The 19560-nt window shown below is 36.2% G+C and overlaps 1 protein-coding gene across 1 annotated transcript; it reads left to right on the plus strand.

Annotated features, from left to right (window-relative positions):
• Positions 1–228: 228 nt before the first annotated feature.
• On the plus strand, positions 229–822 carry LOC129888614 (peamaclein-like). Its single transcript, XM_055963567.1, has 2 exons — positions 229–313; positions 502–822. The coding sequence occupies exons 1-2, from the start codon at positions 229–231 to the stop codon at positions 684–686; spliced, it is 270 nt and encodes an 89-aa protein (XP_055819542.1). The 3' UTR covers positions 687–822.
• The last annotated feature ends 18738 nt before the right edge of the window (positions 823–19560 follow it).

Raw genomic sequence — 19560 nt, forward strand, 5'->3', positions numbered from 1 at the left:
TTGATTTTAAGTTAAAATAGTAAAAATAAATCAAAAATTATAAATTACAACTTCTAATTTATTAGTTTTGACTTATAAGTCTAAAACTAAAGGTCGAATGCAAACAAAATCTTAGTATATTGTTAGACATCACTTTCCTCCCATTTAGTTACCAACCTTTCTCCCCCTATAAATATGTACTATATCCAGACTTGAAGTTTATTCACTTGAAATATAATCCTTCTCTGAATGATGAAGCCAAGTTTTGCAACCCTGCTTTTGGTGACACTTGTTCTTACTTCTTTCTTCATTCCAGCCACTATAGCTGGTTCAGGTAATATATGTGACACTGTCTTGATCATCTATTAACCATCTTATCTTTTTAGTACTAGCAATATTTTTGATCTATCACTTTAGCCAAAATATTCTTTATTTTTGAAATTCAAGAATGTACACATTAATAATTTCTTATTATACCCTTATTATAATTAATGAGATGGGGTTGTGTTTGTTTGCAAGAAGATTTCTGTGATTCAAAGTGCAACTTTAGGTGTTCAAAGGCAGGACGACAAGACAGATGCTTAAAATATTGTGGGATATGCTGTGAGGAGTGTCACTGCGTCCCTTCTGGAACTAGTGGACACAAAGACGAGTGCCCTTGCTATAGGGACAAGAAGAACTCTAAGGGAGGCCCTAAATGCCCTTGAATTTACTTACTCCAATTGTTATTTGTCAGACACAAAGATAGAGGCACAAAACCTTAATTATTTGAATCCTTCATGTGCCATGTTTATTGTGAAATAAGGATGATTATTATTAAGACAGATAAAAATAAGTGAACAAATGGGGTTCTTTTGAATATTTTATTCTATGTTGTTGCTGAATCTGCCGAGCTTTTACAGCTTGTTTGGATAGTTGTTACCTATAATAGTATTGTATGTTATTTCTATTCGAAATATAATATTTATTTTGATTATTATATAAATTTTAAGAAAAAAATATACATATCTCAAGAAAAGAAAACACCTTTCAAATGAACTTGGATCGATAACCATTTTATGGTACTTTTTACATGGTTTTATTTTGTTTTCTTCTCGCTAATTTTTTTTGACTATCAATTACACATAAATCACTTTAGAAAAACTTGTACATATGTAAAACAAGACAAACCTAAATCTGAATTCAGATTCAGATAACATGAACTCTAACAACAAAAAAAAGACTATATTTAGAACTGGACAAGGAAATTAATTATTGAAAAATGGCTAAAATCAATATTGGGCTGCAAAATGTGCCTATTTCACCAAAATCTCAAAATCAGGTTCATTTTCAACCTCAAATCTGAATTTTCAACCAAATCCATCTTTAAGTCTTCGCCAAATCAATCTAAATTTTAAATATGAACTACTTAAGATATTCCAAACCTTTTAAGATATTACCAACAGGAAACATAGTCTATTTGCGATGACCCAAAATTCAAACTTGAAGCTTCGTTAATGACTGCTTAAGAAATTTCTACAGTTCTACTTCACAATTTTTTGCCTAACTCAATTTTCCAACTTTACACAACACACTCCAACTGGTTTTAGCATCAATGGGTCTAGAATGTCAACCTATCCCGTCAACTTTTCGAAGGTTTTATGTAGCTTCTATGCTACATTATCGATGACTAGTTTATTATCCTGAACGACCAAAATTAAAATGACCTGTCCCTTCGTAAGGGTATTTAGGACCATAGTCCCCCTATATAAGTCCCAGTGGGATAAGAGTTAAAAAAAAAAAAATCAGAAAGTGGGAGTTGGATTCTGGCTCACCGCCAGTCCTTAGAGCAAGGGTTCAGCATAGAAAAGGTCTCCATCTCGCAGAAGTTTACCATAGCAAAGGACTTTTGACATAGCGAAGGTCGCGAAATTGTAACATGACTTAAAGTCTGTTTTTCACCTAATTTTGGTTAGAACTTAAAATATTTAACTTGAGAACCTCAATGGCGACTTTCAAGGTCTAGGGCTTTTTCTCTCTCGTAGTAAGCATTCTTTATCTATATTTTCAAACATTAATTCGATTTCCTTCTAAAATTGAAGGGCATGATCTTCATGAAAATTTATGGGTTTGAACCTTAGAACTATTTAACTTGGTGGAATTGTATGCGGAGAGTATATTTATGCATACATTTTTATCCTAAATTATTTTATTATGCTTCTTATATAGAATGGTGAGTTTAGTCATTATCTATGATATTGGAAAACTTAAAAATACCCCATGAAAATGGATTTTTGAGCATATGAACTGCTCAAGATAGGTTGATGGTGTTGAAACTCCACTAATAGAATTGGCATGATCATGGAAACCTCCAGTATAATAAAATAACTTCTAGATAAACGGTTAGACCTTCTAAAAAGGTAAAATTAGATGTATTTGAATACCCAAGACCTTCATTTGAGGAAGTTGATGATTAAAGTACTACTACATTTTGTTTGTCTTAGACTTTGAGCATTCTGAGGCTATGAGAAAAGGAAAGGCTCCGATGATTTAGCTCACTTGCTTTCAGTTCTTCAGGTGAGTTAGGTTACGATTTATTTAGAATTAGACTTTACTTAGTTTCTAGTATGTAATATGAGTTATATAGCATGTTGATTAGTCTTTAGATATAGTCTTTGTGTTGTTATGATTGAGTTATAGAATGCTTGTAGGAATAAGCATGTGAACTGTTGAATTATATATTTGTCTGATGATTATAAATGTGAACTTGTGATTGTTTTGTGTTTAATGTGTTGTCTAGAGAGATAACTGAAAGTATGAGCATATTGAGATATGCATATAAGGTAAGATGCATTTATTATTCTGATGATGAGTGACTCAAGTTCGATATGAGCTTATAGATGAGTAATTGTGTGAGTGGTTAGAACGAGTACCATGCTAGTATGGTACATAGATACCTAAGGTCTCCTATAGATCATAGCTAGATGAGAATGATTATATACCCTTTAACATTGTGTATAGATTGGGCAGACTTATGCTTTATTGAGTGAGTATTAGAGTTTGCTGCTAGATGAACGGTTATACGACTGCAATATCAGGATGTATATGGATTTCATCATATATTGACTTGCTTGTATTTGACAATTGTGTTGATGATTACATTACTACTGATGTTTGGTTGATAATTTTTTGATAAATGTGACATGTTAGAAAGGAAAGTGAATGCGATTAATTTCACAAAGTATTTATGTGGTTATCATGTACTTGTTTGTTCAATGATTGATGATATGGATATGCTAAAAAATTGATATGCTCTTATATCTAAATACATGTATGTTAGTTCTTGGTGATGATCCCCATGACTTGTGACTCTATTGTTTGACTATATGGAGTGAACCTATCTTTTTTATTTTATAACTGCAATTATACACTTGATACTAATCTTAGTCGCTCTATGATGTCTATCAGTACATAGTGTTTGTACTGATGCTACTTCTTCTTTTTTTTCAATGCAAATTTTGATCTAAAGACGTACACGTTCCCTCATATTTAGCACTGCTTATTTCTGGATCCGAGGGAGTGCTTCTTCCATTTCAAGTTATCGCAAATCTTCTCACGAGTTGATGTTTTTCTTTTTGAGATTTATACTCTTCATTATTGACTATTGCTATTCTTAGACAATTTTAGTTAGAGTTTTAGTATGATGACTTTGGATTCTGAGAATGTAATACTTCGATTTCCGCTTATTTCTATTTATTTAGTTTTGATAATTTAATTATCCAATTATACTTCTACATCTCTTCCTAAATTTTTAGATTCTGCATGTGTTAGAAGCTAAGGTTTGGTTCACCCACAAGGAGGTTGGTATGTGTTCCAGTCACGGTGGTTTGGATCATCATAAGGCTAATATCAGAGCTTTAGGTTTATCGATATCATCGTACCAGGACATATCTGGTAGAGTTATGCGGAACGATATGGAGACATCAGTGTTGCTCTTTGATAGGCTGCAGGACACTAGGAAAACTAAATTCTTTCTTTTCTTTATGATATTACTTGATTCCAATTGGTATCTAGTGATCCAAATTGGTATTAACTCTTTCACATTTTTTTCTCACAAATGGTTAGAATATGTTAGGTGAGGCTAGAGTTGAGGTCCCCGAGCTAGTCGTTGTTTCCATGACTTGCGCTATAGGATGGACCAACAATGGCAGAGGTAGGAAGAGAGAAACAACCCTAGTTCAGACTGGATCTCCAGCTGATGATCATGTTTGTGATAGTTTTGGGTCCCCATCACTCTAAAAGGCTCCTGAAATTGCGATAGAAGCGATAGATGACCATTTTTGGAGACAACTGCACCCGCTCTGGTGTCTTTATATGTGATAGCTCAGGTGATTACTCTACTAAGCAGTTTGGCATTTAATGTAACTATGCTCGTAGTTCCCATAGGTCAGTACCCGCGAGTTCAACATATTGCAGATGTGGTTCCATGTATGGATGAGATCTCTGACATGAGTATGTTTTCTAGGTTTGCGACTAGGCTGGTGATGACTGAGAAGGAGCATGATTTGTTTTGGGGGTTCACTAATATGAAGACCTGTTTTCTCAATGGAACTGAGTTTGGCGATGCTTATGAGTTCATCATTGATTTCCATGAGAGGCAGTTGTTGAGTGTAGACCCATTGGTTTCTTCCGTTGACATAGACCAGTTGTACTCCATCATTTTGGAGAAGTATTTTCTCATACTCTATGAGACAAGAAGGGCAATGATTTCACTATTGTTTGTCGTAGCATATGAGGCTCATTTCCTCTATTTACATGTATTCATTATAGTTACTACCCACCAAAGAGGAGAGGATCAGAAGTTTTGTTAAAGTTTTGAATTTCGGACATTAGCTAGCAGCCCTACAAATGATATCTTCTGGTAAGACATTTTAGGAAGTGGTTGAGCAGGTTAAAACTTTAGAAGGGGTGAAGAAAGACTTTTATTGTAATTTTATAGATGAGAAGGCCTGAAAGAGTGATAGCTTCAGTGGGTCCATTTCCAAGGAACTAGTTCTTCAGGGATATTCTGGGCACACTATTTAGCTTGTGATGAAGATATTAGTTGGGTCCATTAGGGCTTAGCTAGAAGTCATCAAGATAGGAAGGATAGTCTACCTCCTTGACTTTAGCACAGATCCTGACTTTGGAATGAGTTTGGTATGAGTGTGGGCAGGTAAGGAACATCCAGAAGTGGTGTCCCATATTTAGACTGGGTGGTCAGCTAGTTCTTCAGAAAACTTCCTGGGCTTTAGTTCCATTAAGTAAAAGAGGGAGTTGATTCAGCAGAGATATCCTCTCATCTTGGGTGGAGTAGCCTCACAATAAGTAGAGATGGCACTCATCCTGTCACGATCCAAACTACCCCTAGACATGACATGGAGAATACGATCCCAAATAACCCTAAGCAAGACACTTGACACAAGCATAACATTAACATAAAGTATATAAGCAAGTAATTTGAAAATCGGAAGATAAGTCTCAAAATAGCCATATCAAGAGTATTACAATTGAAAGTGCGGAAATCATACTAAGTCTAACAATAAGCCTCTAATACCATAAGTGTGGAAAAAGACAAGCTCTAGCTCACAAAATAAGTTTGAAATTAAAAAAAGTTTGAAAACAACATAAAAGAACTCATAATATGTCCATGCCCTCGAACCATGAGGACTCACCAAAGAAGTGTATGCCAAAAAAGATCCAATACTAATCGCGGGTATGAGATGGAGAATCGTGACTTATATTATAAAATAATATAGGCAAAAAAAGAATGTGGCCAGTAGTATAGGACATACTGAGTATGGAGAATCAATAGTGCATAATATAAAACATGATTTGCAATAACCATGCTAAAAAATATGACATAATCATTTAAAACATCGTTAGAAACATGAGATATGGTTAATGTAATATTCGTAATCAAATCAAAAGCTCCATGGATAAAATTTCCATATATCTCAATAAATTCTAGCCTTGAAATTGAAAGAAGAGACTTAAAGCTTGAAAACTATCTTGATTGAAGAAGAAATATCTTGAGAGCCTTAGGGGTTTTGAGTGAATGAGAGGCAATGGAAGAATTTTGAAGGGTAAGTTTAGTTATAGAGCTTAGGAATAGGCTTGAAACAATATAACTTAGGTATTAAAATAGTAGGAAATGACAGAAATAACCTTGAAGGTGACCTACGGACCCTACCTACTGGTTGTAGGTCCTCCTATGGGTCGTCTGAGGCTTTCATGGAAAACAAGGTCAAAACCAAGGTCTCTAAAGTTTGGTCTAGGGCTACCCCATATGGGTCATAGACCCTTCTACAAATCGTAGGTCCATTCATTCTGTTGAATCTTAAAAATACACCCTCTAAACTTCACCCTACGAGACAACCTACGATCCGTAGGACTACTTGTCCTATTCAACTTTGAAAATCTCCTTCTTTGGATATCATCCTACAACCTCTCCTACGAGCTGTAAGTCTTCATACGGTCTGTATGTGCTTACCCGAAACTTAAACATTTTTTATTTTCTTAGAATCTTTCCTATAACTCCCTACAGACCATAGGACCTTTTATAGTCCTAGATAGGTCCGTCTGAACTGGCACCAAGAAAATTTCTGAACTTTTTTCTTTTTAAATCCTCTTTCCAACTTTCGAGGTGTTACAAATCCTAACCAAGGTAGTGATCATAAAGGTAGAGGTGGTGCTTATCCCGACAAAGATGGTTCACAAACAAGGGGTAAGGCTCATTTCTATGCCTTCGTAGGTAGACCCGAGGCGGAGGCATATGATATAGTGATCACACGTACTCTTTTAGTTTGTGACCAGATAGTTACATATTTATTTGATTATTGTTCCACCTTTTTATGTATCTACATATTTTTGTTGGTCTAGGCTTGATTTGTGATTTCCTTAATATTGTTGTTCACATTTCCACTGTGGTGGGAAATCTTTTGGTTGGTCATAGAGTCTACCGTTCTTGTATAGTGATTTTTATGGGTTATAGGACTTAGGTATAGTTGGTGATTATAAATATGGTTGATTATGATGTTATCTGGGGAGAAGCCTTGGTTGTCTCTGTATCATGCTACTCCTGATTATCATGCTAAAACAATTTCCATATCTATGCATAGGATGTCTAGACTTGGTGAATTGTAGTCCTTCTCCTAAAAATGTCATATCCTGTATTTGTGCTAACAAATTAGTGGAGAGGGGGTGTTTGGCATTTTGGGTACACCTTTAGGATACTAGTCCTTTTTATAGGGTCAGCTCCGATAGTATGTGATTTCTTAGAGGTTTTTTTTGTGGATTTACCTAGCATGCTACTAGATCGGGATATTTATTTTATGACTAAATTAGAAATATGTACACATCTCCATTTTATTTTTCCATATCAGAGGACACTGGCTAAGTTGAGGGAGTTGAAGGTTCAGTTGTAGAATTTACTCAATAAGGGGTTTATTTGTCTGAGTGCATTTCCTTGAGGTGCTCATGTCTTATTTGTGAAGAAAAATGATGGGAGTATATGTATGTGAATTAACTACCATCAACTAAACAAGGTCACTATTAAGAATAAGTGTCTCCTTCCTCATATGGATGATTTGTTTGATCAACGGTAGGGTACATCATTCTTCTCTAAGATTAAATTGAGGTTTGGGTATCATCATCTAAAGATTTGAGCTGAGGATATCCCAAGATGGATTTCCAAACCAAGTATGGTCATTATGAATTTCTAGTTATGATTTTTAGCCTTACTATTGATGCAGAAGTTTCAGGAGCTTGATTACGAGGCATATGTTGGCTATAGAGATGCAGACTCCAGCGAATAGTCATATGGGACTTGATCTATTAGATTTCATGGTCTTCATTTCTAGATTAGATTAAGGAAAAAAAATAGTTCGAGGATGCTAAGTTAAGCAAAATTCTTGATAAGGTCTTGTGGGGGGAAGCTAAAGGCCAATAAGTTAAGTATGATCTCTAGAGGCTTGGAGATACCCTATAGAGGATGCCCATTTTTGAATGAAAGTCAGAAAATGATAGTTATGGATTTCATGGTTATCGTCCTAAGACTGTCACAACCCAAGCCTAGGTCCTAGACGTGACATGGCGAATGAGGAACCCGAAAGTACCTCAATCAATCCTCTTAGCATTTTTTAGCCTTTCATAGGTAATGATGATAAATAAACAAGCGGAAATCATAATAGTAAATCTTCAACTTATATATGTCCAACAATACCTCTAACTATTAGATTTAACGGGGCTAAGACAAGTCCCTAGCTCACCCTCAATCATAATAGAAGAAATGCCATAGTAAAATATCTTAACATATCATAAGCTAGAAAGATAAAGGAGTATTGTTCCCGGAACATGGGAACTCACCAAAAGTAGTCTTCAATGGAATATCAACTAGCCACATGGAGGAGAACGAGGAGGAGCACTGATCCCTACATGGTGATATCATGTAGGCAAAAGAGTATGTGTTAGTACTTTGAATGTACTAAGTATGTAAGGATGCATGAACATTGAGGAAATATTAAAATATTTATGTAATATGGAACATAATTTAATGTATGTATAATAAATTATATAGCTATCCTTTAAAATATTCATTTTATGGGAAAATAACCATAACCGACATTTAAGACCATGCGAGCTATTACATGAAATCCAACATAACCTCCTACGTTGGCTGGGGAGACTACTTGCCAGGTAGAACTCCGTCAATTTCGTTCATTTCTTTAGCTTTAACTTTAAGGGCTATTTATGGATCCATTAGCCTAAGCCTACACGGGATCCTATGTTAGCACATAGTTAATGAGACAAGGGGTTGCTACTAGGATTCCCTTACCGAATCCCACCTCAATGCCCCATTCGGTGCTAAGTCAATCCCACGGAATAGTTTAATACTTCAAAATATTCATAGCATATAACTTGAGAATTCAAACATCATATTCGATAGAATAGCTCATTAAAACATTTGGTAATTCAAATATGCAAGAATTGTCCTTATTGCATAAAGAATCCATTATTCATATCATTTTATCATTCTTTCATTTCATAAGACTCCCTTTTGATCATAGATATTGCTTTCATAAACATTTATTTGGAGTCAAGGCTTTCAAGTCAAACTTCTTTGAAGATATAGTAAAACTAGGTGGGTTCAAATCATTTAAACTTGCAAACATGTATGTAAATAATATGCATAAATACTTTGAAATCCATTAATTAAATATCATACTTTAAACAATCCACCATGAATTTTAAAAACCTTTAAATAGATAAATAGAGGAATTTCTTGCAAACCATCAATTCATACATATGAAATTATGTCGCATCAAAATAGACCAATAATTATTAGTTTAACCATGATTTATACTATTAAGTAAAAAATAAGAATTACCATAAGAAAATATTACTTGAAACCAAGAGACTTAATTGAAAGAGTTTTTGGACTACATGGATGGAAGAACCCATTGATAAATACCCACATAACTTAGAGTAGAGCTTAAGGAAAGTAAATATAATATATATGATAATAATTTAGAAATGAGAGTGGAAGGAATACTCTCATTGGAGCCTTACATACCTGGAATCCGAAGCTTTAGTCGGTACCAAAAGACTTAATGAACACTCTTGAGTCCTAGTTTCTCTCCTCGCCGGAACGTTTTGTTTACTACCCGGAGTATATGAATCACCGGAATAGTATTTCTTCACTACTAAGAACTAAAACTATATTTGAAAATATGTAAAGAAGTGTATAGAGAGAAGATTTGCTTTGAGAAAGCTTGATAAATAAAATGAGAAAATAAGGTGGGTATTTATAGGTGGGAAAGAGGGACCTAACAATAAATAAAATAATTATAAAGAAAAATCTGAAAATTTAATGGAATATATTGATGTCATGGATGATGTTAAATGGAGGACAATTTATGACATGAGTGATGTCAAATGTATCTAGATCTTTCCATGGTAGGTGAGATGAGTTTGTTTTAACAGAATACTCTTTTTTTAAGCTGCGTTTGAATAAGATAAATTCCTTATTAGGATTTGGTGTCTTCATAAGAATTATAGATATGGAAGTCTAGTTTCATATCGTTCAAGAATCAACCAATTTGGATAAACCTACAGTGAGATATGATTTTTATTCTATAAATACTCCTTTCCATCACAGCATCCTACCTTACAAAAATTAATTTATTTGACCTACTTAATCTCTGAAACTTAAAATATGGTATCACAAAAGTTGTAGGTAATGATCTTGTGGTTACTCAGAAATTTGAATCACCCAATTTGGATATTCCTATGAAAAGTTATGCCCAAAATACAGAGGTTGTATCATATTAAGGCGAGAATTGAAATATCGTATACAACATTTTTAGGGGATGTTACATTATCTCCCCTTGGGAACATTCATCCTCGAATGAGGAAAGACTTATCTTGAGTAGAGTAGAGTGTAAAACCAATAACCTATCATTAATGCAATAGTGTAATTTAAAACATCGTTTAAAATATATTTATAATTTTGCAAGCATATGACAAGAAACGTTGAGATGCAAAGATTTCAAGTAATGGAGCAAGGACAACTTAATACCTTAGGTTTGGGTAGAGGGGAAAAGATGAGGGTATCTCTTAATCATATCCGCTTCTGCTTCCCATGTTGCACTTTCTATTTGTTGATTTCTCCAAAGAACTTTAACAGATGCAACTTCTTTGTTCCTCAATCTCTTAACTTGCCGATCCAAAATTTCCACAGGAACTTCTTCATAGGTCAAGTTTTCTTCAATATTCACTACTCCCCTAGGTACAATGGAACTAGGATCACCCACACCTTTTTTCAACATAGACACGTGAAATATCGGATGAACCATGGCCATTTCCAATGATAATTCCAACTCATATGCAACCTTACCAACACGTTTCACGATTCTATAAGGCCCTATATACCTAGGGCTCAATTTCCCTTTCTTACCAAATCGAACCACACCTTTCATGGGTGAAACCTTCAGATACACCCAATCATCCACATTAAACTCAAGATCCCTTCTTCTAGTGTCAGAATAGGACTTTTGATGACTTTGAGCCGTCTTCAACCTTTCTCTAATGATCTTCACCTTCTCTAAAGCATCAAGTACCAAATCGGAGCCCAACAAGGTCATCTCACCTACTTCGAACCAACCAACCGATGATCTACATCGTCTCTCATACAAAGTCTCAAACGGCGCCATCTCAATACTTGAGTGGTAACTATTATTATAGGCAAACTCGATGAGAGGTAGATGATCATCCCAATTTCCTTTAAACTCCAACACACAAGCCCTTAACATATCCTCTAGTGTTTGAATCGTCCTTTCGGCTTGTCCATCCGTTTGAGGATGGAATGCTGGGCTCAACTTTACCTTAGTACTGAGGCCTTTTTGAAATGATCTCCAGAAGTGAGAAGTGAATTGGGTACCACAATCCGAAATAATGGATAATGGCACACCATACAACCTCTCCAACTCCCGAATATACAACTTGGCATAGTGTTCGGCACTATAGGAAGTTTTAATCGGTAGGAAGTGAGCTGACTTAGTCATTCTATCAGCAATTACCCAAATCGAGTCATGACGCTTCTGGGTATGAGGCAAACCCACTACAAAATCCATATTCACATCTTCCCACTTCCAAGTAGGGATTTCAATGTCTTGAGCTAGTCCACCCGGCCTTTGATGTTTGGCCTTCACTTGTTGGCAATTTGTACATTCGGACACAAACCTTGCTATGCCCTTCTTCATGCCACCTCACCTATACAACTCCTTTAAGTCTCGGTATATTTTCGTTGAACCAGGATAAATGGAGTATCTAGAATTATGAGCCTCCATCAAGATCAAACTCCTTAGGCCATCAACATCTGGAACACATATCCGACCCTGGTAGTATAGAACCTCATCTCTCCCTTGGGAAAAAACTTCTATCTTCTTTGCCTTTACCAACTTCTTTAACTCGATAAACTTTGGGCCAAGATCTTGCTTTGATTTAACATCCACCACTAAAGAGGATTCAGACCTATTTTGAACAACCATACCCCCATCATTAGTACCACACAACTTCACCCCTAATCTAGCCAATTGGTGAACATCTTTCACCAACTCCCTCTTTCTTTCATCCATATGGGTCACACTCCCCATAGACACTCTACTAAGTGCATCAGCAACCACATTGGCTTTATCCGGATGATAGTGCACACTCATGTTATAGTCCTTAAGGAGTTCTAGCCACCTACTTTGCCTTAGATTAAGGTCCTTTTGGGTGAACACATATTGAAGACTCTTATGATCAGTATACACATCCACATGCACCCCATAGAGGTAATGACTCCAAATCTTTAGAGCAAAAACAACATCCGCCAATTCAAGGTCATGGGTAGGGTAGTTATGCTCATGCACCTTTAATTGCCTAGAAGCATAAGCTATGACCTTGCCATTTTGTATTAAAACACAACCTAAACCAATCTTTGAAGCATCACAATAAACTACAAACCCTTCTAATCCTTCTGGGAGAGTCAAAATAGGAGCAGAGGTAAGTCGATCTTTTAAGGTCTGGAAACTCTTCTCACACTCATCTGTCCATCTGAATTTAGATTTCTTTTGGGTCAATTTTTTCATAGAAGATGAGATGGAAGTAAAGCCTTTGACAAACCTTCTATAGTACTCGGCTAGACCTAAGAAGCTTCTAATGTCTGAAGGAGATAATGGTCTAGGCCAATTTTTGACTTCCTCTATTTTCTTAAGATCAACCTTGATCCCATCACCGGACACTACGTGACCAAGAAATGCTACCTCCTTTAACCAAAATTCACATTTACTAAATTTTGCAAATAATTGTCTATCCCTCAAAATTTGAAGCACAAATCTTAAGTGATTTTTATGTTTTTCCTCACCCAGAGAGTAAATCAAAATATTATCAATGAAAACCACCACAAAAGTATCAAGGTAAGGTTTGAACACCCTATTCATCAAGTCCATGAACACCGCCGGTGCATTCATCAACCCAAAACTCATCACCACAAACTCATAATGACCATACCTTGTTTAAAAGGCCATTTTGGGAATGTCACACTCCCTCACCCGTAGTTGGTGATAGCCGGACCGAAGGTCGATCTTGGAGAAGTGACTTTCCCCTTGCAATTGATCAAACAAGTCATCTATTCTAGGGAGTGGGTACTTATTCTTAATGGTCATTTTATTTTACTGCCGGTAGTCTATGCACATTCGAAGTGACCCATCCTTTTTTCTCACAAATAAAACAGGAGCACCCCATGGCAAAATACTTGGTCTTATGAACCCCTTCTCTAAAAAGTCTTTTAATTATTCCTTCAACTCTTTCAATTCTGCCGGGGCCATATGGTAAGGAGGAATAGAGATAGGTTGGGTATCGAGGAGGATATCGATACCAAAATCAACTTCCCTTTCGGGAGGGACACCAGGAAAGTCATCGGGAAACACATCAGGGAATTCATTGACTATAGGAACTGACTCAAGAGAAGGACTTTTAGAGTTGACATCCCTAACCCTCACAATATGGTAAATACATCCCTTAGAAATCATTTTGCGAGCCTTAAGATAAGAAATAAACTGACCCTTCACCACCGAATCACGACCTGCCATTCAATAATAGGCTCATTTGGAAATTAGAACTTGACTCGACGATTCCTATAATCTATGGAAGCATAAGATGCATGTAACTAATCCATCCCAAGAATAGCATCAAAATCTATCATGTCAAGCTCAATGAGATCACAAGGAATAACTTTATGCAAGATACACACAAGGCAACCCCTATAGACCTTTCTAGCAATAACTGACTCACCAACAGGGGTAGACACCAAATAAGGCTCTAATAATATTTCAGGTAAAACATTAAATCTATTAGCAAGAAATGGAGTAACAAAAGATAAATTTGCACCCGGATCTAATAGTGCATACACATCAAAAGAAAAGACCTTTAACATACCGGTAATGACATTGGGTGCATCCTCAACCTCTTGTCTCCCATGTAAGGCATAAAAGCGGTTGGTGCGTTGGACACCTCCTTGGACTTGTTGACCATGAGCAATTTGTCCTTGAGTCCTACCATCACCATCTCTACAATCCTTAGCATGGTGGCCCAGCTTGCCACACTTAAAGCATGCCTTGGAGCCGGCTAAACATTCCCCTTTGTGAGTCCTTCCACACTTCTTGCAAGCGGGGAAAGTTTGAGTAGCAACATTCTCTCTTGGAATCATTGGTTTAACACTCTTGTCCTTGTTGAACTTTGAAGGAGGAGTATTGGTGGAACCTTGTCCCACAAATCGTTGCCCACCTTGGCCTTTGCCATTGTTACCATGATCGGACCTTTGAGGGTTAAACCCTCCACCATCCACTCTAGCCTTTTTGAACCCTCTTGATCTCTCTCTAAGCTTCTCTTCTTCAATTTGTTTTGCGTAAGTCATTAACCGAGAGATGTCCATCTCTTTGACCAACATGGCCATTTTGCACTCCTTGGACACCAAGCTTGAGATACCAGAAATAAACTTGCTCATCCTAGCTCTTGGGTCGGAGACCATGAAGGGAGCATACTTTGACAACTTAATGAATTTGAGAGCATACTCCCTCACGCTCATACTTCCTTGATGGAGGTTGATGAACTCTTGGATTTTGGCCTCCCTAAGCTACAATGGGAAGAAGCGATCTAGGAAGGCACCTTTAAACTCTTCCCATCCTATCGAACCTATTTATTCATCCCTTTCAACAACCCATTATTCGTACCACACTTGAGCCACACCTTTGAGTTGATAGGCCACTAGCTCGGCCTTCTCATTTGGTGGCACACCCATGACAGCCACAATTTTGTACACCTCATTAATGAAATCCATAGGGTCCTCATCTAGTTTAGAACCATCGAACTCGGGCAGATTCATCCTTTGGAAATCCCGAATCCTAGAGGTTGGATTTTGGATTTGGGGAGGAAGAATACCTAGATTCCCTTGGTTGGCTATGACTTGAGCTAACAAAGTAATAACACTGCGAAACTCAGCATGGGTTACCCCATACTCATAATGTTGGGCATTGGGAACCGGAGGAGTTTGGTCCTCATCGTCAACCCTTTCTCTTCGAGGTGCTCTTCCATGAGTCATTATCTAGAGAATACGAAATGGACCGTTAGTTAAAGGAAAGCTTAGAAAACTCTAAGGCACGACATGAATTTGAAAGAAGTGAAATGTTTCCTAAACGCCTCATAGTCTCTTATTCATAATTGTGGCGTACTTCACAACCATGAACAAGACCCTATTCGACGTGGTATGTTAGACTCAAAGGATCATTCAAAGCCTCGGGCTCTGATACCAAGTTTGTCACAACCCAAGCCTAGGGCCTAGACGTGACATGGCGAATGAGGAACCCGAAAATACCTCAATCAATCCTCTTAGCATTTTTTTAGCCTTTCATAGGTAATGATGATAAATAAACAAGCGGATATCATAATAGTAAATCTTCAACTTATATATGTCCAACAATACCTCTAACTATTAGATTTAACGGGGCTAAGACAAGTCTCTAGCTCACCCTCAATCATAATAGAAGAAATGCCATAGTAAAATATCTTAACATATCATAAGCTAGAAAGATAAAGGAGTATTATTCCCGGAACATGGGAACTCACCAAAAGTAGTCTTCAATGGAATATCAACTAGCCACGTGGAGGAGAACGAGGAGGAGCACTGATCCCTACATGGTGATATCATGTAGGCAAAAGAGTTTGAATGTACTAAGTATGTAAGGATGCATGAACATTGAGTAAACATTAAAACATTTATGTAATATGGAACATAATTTAATGTATGTATAATAAATTATATAGATATCCTTTAAAATATTCATTTTATGGGAAAATAACCATAACCGACATTTAAGACCATGCGAGCTATTACATGAAATCCAACATAACCCCCTACATTAGCCGGGGAGACTACTTGTCAGGTAGAACTCCATCAATTTCGTTCATTTCTTTAGCTTTAACTTTAAGGGCTATTTATGGATCCATTAGCCTAAGCCTATATGGGCTCCTATGTTGGCACATAATTAATGAGACAAGGGGTTTCTACTAGGATTCCCTTATCGAATCCCAGCTCAATGCCCCATTCAGTGCTAAGTAAATCCCACGGAATAGTTTAATACTTCAAAATATTCATAGCGTATAACTTGAGAATTCAAACATCATATTCGGTAGAATAGTTCATTAAAACATTTGGTAATTCAAATATGCAAGAATTATCCTTATTGCATAAAGAATCCATTATTCATATCATTTTATCATTCTTTCATTTTCATAAGACTCCCTTTTGATCATAGATATTGCTTTCATAAACATTCATTTAGAGTCAAGGCTTTCAAGTCAAACTTCTTTGAAGATATAGTAAAACTAGGTGGGTTCAAATCATTTAAACTTGCAAACATGTATGTAAATAATATGCATAAATACTTTGAAATCCATTAATTAAATATCATACTTTAAACAACCCACCATTAATTTCAAGAACCTTTAAATAGATAAATAGAGGAATTTCTTGCAAACCATCAATTCATACATATGAAATTATGTCGCATCAAAATAGACCAATAATCATTAGTTTAACCATGATTTATACTATTAAGTAAAAAATAAGAATTACCATAAGAAAATATTACTTGAAACCAAGAGACTTAATTGAAAGAGTTTTTGGATTACATGGATGGAAGAACCCATGGATAAATACCCACATAACTTAGAGTAGAGCTTAAGGAAAGTAAATATAATATATATGATAATAATTTAGAAATGAGAGTGGAAGGAATACTCTCATTGGAGCCTTACATACCTGGAATCCGAAGCTTTAGTCGGTACCGAAAGACTTAATGAACACTCTTGAGTCCTAGCTTCTCTCCTCGCCGGAACATTTTGTGTACTACCCGGAGTATATGAATCACCGGAATAGTATTTCTTCACTACTAAGAACTAAAACTATATTTGAAAATGTGTAAAGAAGTGTATAGAGAGAAGATTTGCTTTGAATAAGCTTGATGAATAAAATGAGAAAATAAGGTGGGTATTTATAGGTGGGAAAGAGGGACCTAACAATAAATAAAATAATTATAAAGAAAAATCTGAAAATTTAATGGAATATATTGATGTCATGAATGATGTTAAATGGAGGACAATTTATGTCATGAGTGATGTCAAATGTATCTAGATCTTTCCATGGTAGGTGAGATGAGTTTTGTTTAACAGAATACTCTTTTTTGAAGCTGCGTTTGAATAAGATAAATTCCTTATTAGGATTTGGTGTCTTCATAAGAATTGTAGATATGGAAGTCTAGTTTCATATCGTTCAAGAATCAACCAATTTGGATAAACCTACAGTGAGATATGATTTTTATTCTATAAACACTCTTTTCCGTCACAACATCCTACCTTACAAAAATTAATTTATTTGACCTACTTAACCTCCGAAACGTAAAATATGGTATTCACAAAAGTTGTAGGTAATGATCTTGTGGTTACTTAGAAATTTGAATCACTTAATTGGGAATTTCCTATGAAAGGTTATGCCCAAAATACAGAGGCTGTATCATATTTAGGCGAGAGTTGAAATATCGTATACAACGTTTTTAGGGGATGTTACAAAGACCTTGTGTAATTTCCACTTTGTTTAGGTGATTATTTTTAGTTTGACTAAGTCTACACACTTTATATCAGCTCAGGTGACCAATAATGCAGAAAAGTTAGAGAAGCTATATCTTTGAGAGATTGTTCAATTTCATGCATTCCAGTCTTCATTATTTTGAATAGTGGTACAAAGTTTAGTTCTAACTTTTGGATTACCTTTTAGGCTGAGTTAGGTATGAGGCTTGATTTCAGTATAACATTTCACCTTCAAATCCATACGTAGTCTGAGCAAACTATTTGGGTGTTGAGGGACATGCTTAACGCATATAATAGACTTTTGTTGTTATTAGGACTAGTTCTTGTCATTGACTTAGTTTGTTTATAATAATAGTTATGACTCCAGTATTGACATTGCTCTATTTGAGGTATTGTATGGGAAGAGGTGTAGGTCTCTCATTGGTTGATTTGATGCATTTGAGGTTAGATCGCGGTGTACTGATCTTCTAAGGGAATCTTTGGAGAAGGTGAAGTTAATTCAGAATAAGCTTTTGACAACTTAGTGTTGGGGGGAGGAAGCACCACAACTAAAGTTTGATATGATGAAAATAATGAAAATAAATTAGACACGAGAATTTTACGTGGAAACCCCTCTAACTGATAGAAGGGAAAAACCACAGGGTAGAAGGATCTCACTATAAAAATATGGAGTACACAGCTCTCAAATACAAGGAGAAAACAACAATTAACACTTCTCTCTTGTAAAAGGAACAACTACTAAAGAGGACACTCAAGACTACAATATTTATCTTGGTGTATAACTCTCTTTGTATTCTTACTCTCTCTTTCTGTGATGGTTTTGAATGAGGGCAAGAGGCCTTCTATATATAGGAGAAAGAAAACGCGTATACGCGTTTTCAAAAACGTGTAAGAGTTGTTGGCAGCAAATTGTATACACGTTTTCAACAACCAATGTCAAAAAAAGGTTGCTGGCAGGCAGCCCCTTTTTTTTGACTTCTGCATTGCCTCTTTTTTTGACTTCTGCATTCTCCCACTTGAAGATTTAATTGATAATCAATTAACTCTTCACACCATCCTTTCTACCCAACTACTACAATGTTACGTTTCTGTTAGGCCAATAGAAGATCGACACCATATGAACTTATTACTGTTGATCGGCTTTGTAAACATATCTGCTAGGTTGTTATTCGTGTGAATTTTCTGAATGTCCACACTGCCTTCTTCCACCTTCTCACGAACAAAGTGATACTGAACTCGTATGTGCTTTGTTCTTGAATGAAATGCCGGATTCTTTGCAAGATGCAAAGCGCTTTGACTGTCACAAAACAGAGCAACCTTCTCTTGTTTGTGCCCAAGCTCCTCCAGTAACATCTGCATCCATATTGCCTCTTTGCTAGCTTGTGTAGCTGCTACATATTCTGCTTCCGTCGTAGATGTAGCCACGATAGATTGCAGTTTTGAAACCCAGCTTACAGCTCCTCCAGCAAGAGTAAACACATAACCTGTGGTGGACTTGCTTTTATCAAGATCACCTGCATAATCTGAATCAACATAACCTTTAACAGTAAAGTCAGATCCTCCATAACACATTGTAACATCTGAGGTACCCTTGATGTATCTTAGGATCCTCTTAACAGTATTCCAATGCTCTCTTCCAGGATTAGCCATGTATCGACTAACCACTCCCACTGCTTGTGCAATATCAGGTCTTGTACATACCATGGCGAACATTAAACTTCCCACTGCTGATGCATACGGTACTCGAGACATCTCCATCCTCTCTACTTCATTGCTAGGACTCATACTTGAGGATAATTTGAAATTAATAGGAAGTGGGGTAGAAATTGACTTACAGTCTTGCATCTTGAAACGTCTCAAGATTTTCTTCAAGTAGTT

The sequence above is a fragment of the Solanum dulcamara genome, chromosome 1 (genome assembly GCF_947179165.1).
Source record: "Solanum dulcamara chromosome 1, daSolDulc1.2, whole genome shotgun sequence".
NCBI classification, from domain to species: Eukaryota; Viridiplantae; Streptophyta; class Magnoliopsida; order Solanales; family Solanaceae; genus Solanum; species Solanum dulcamara.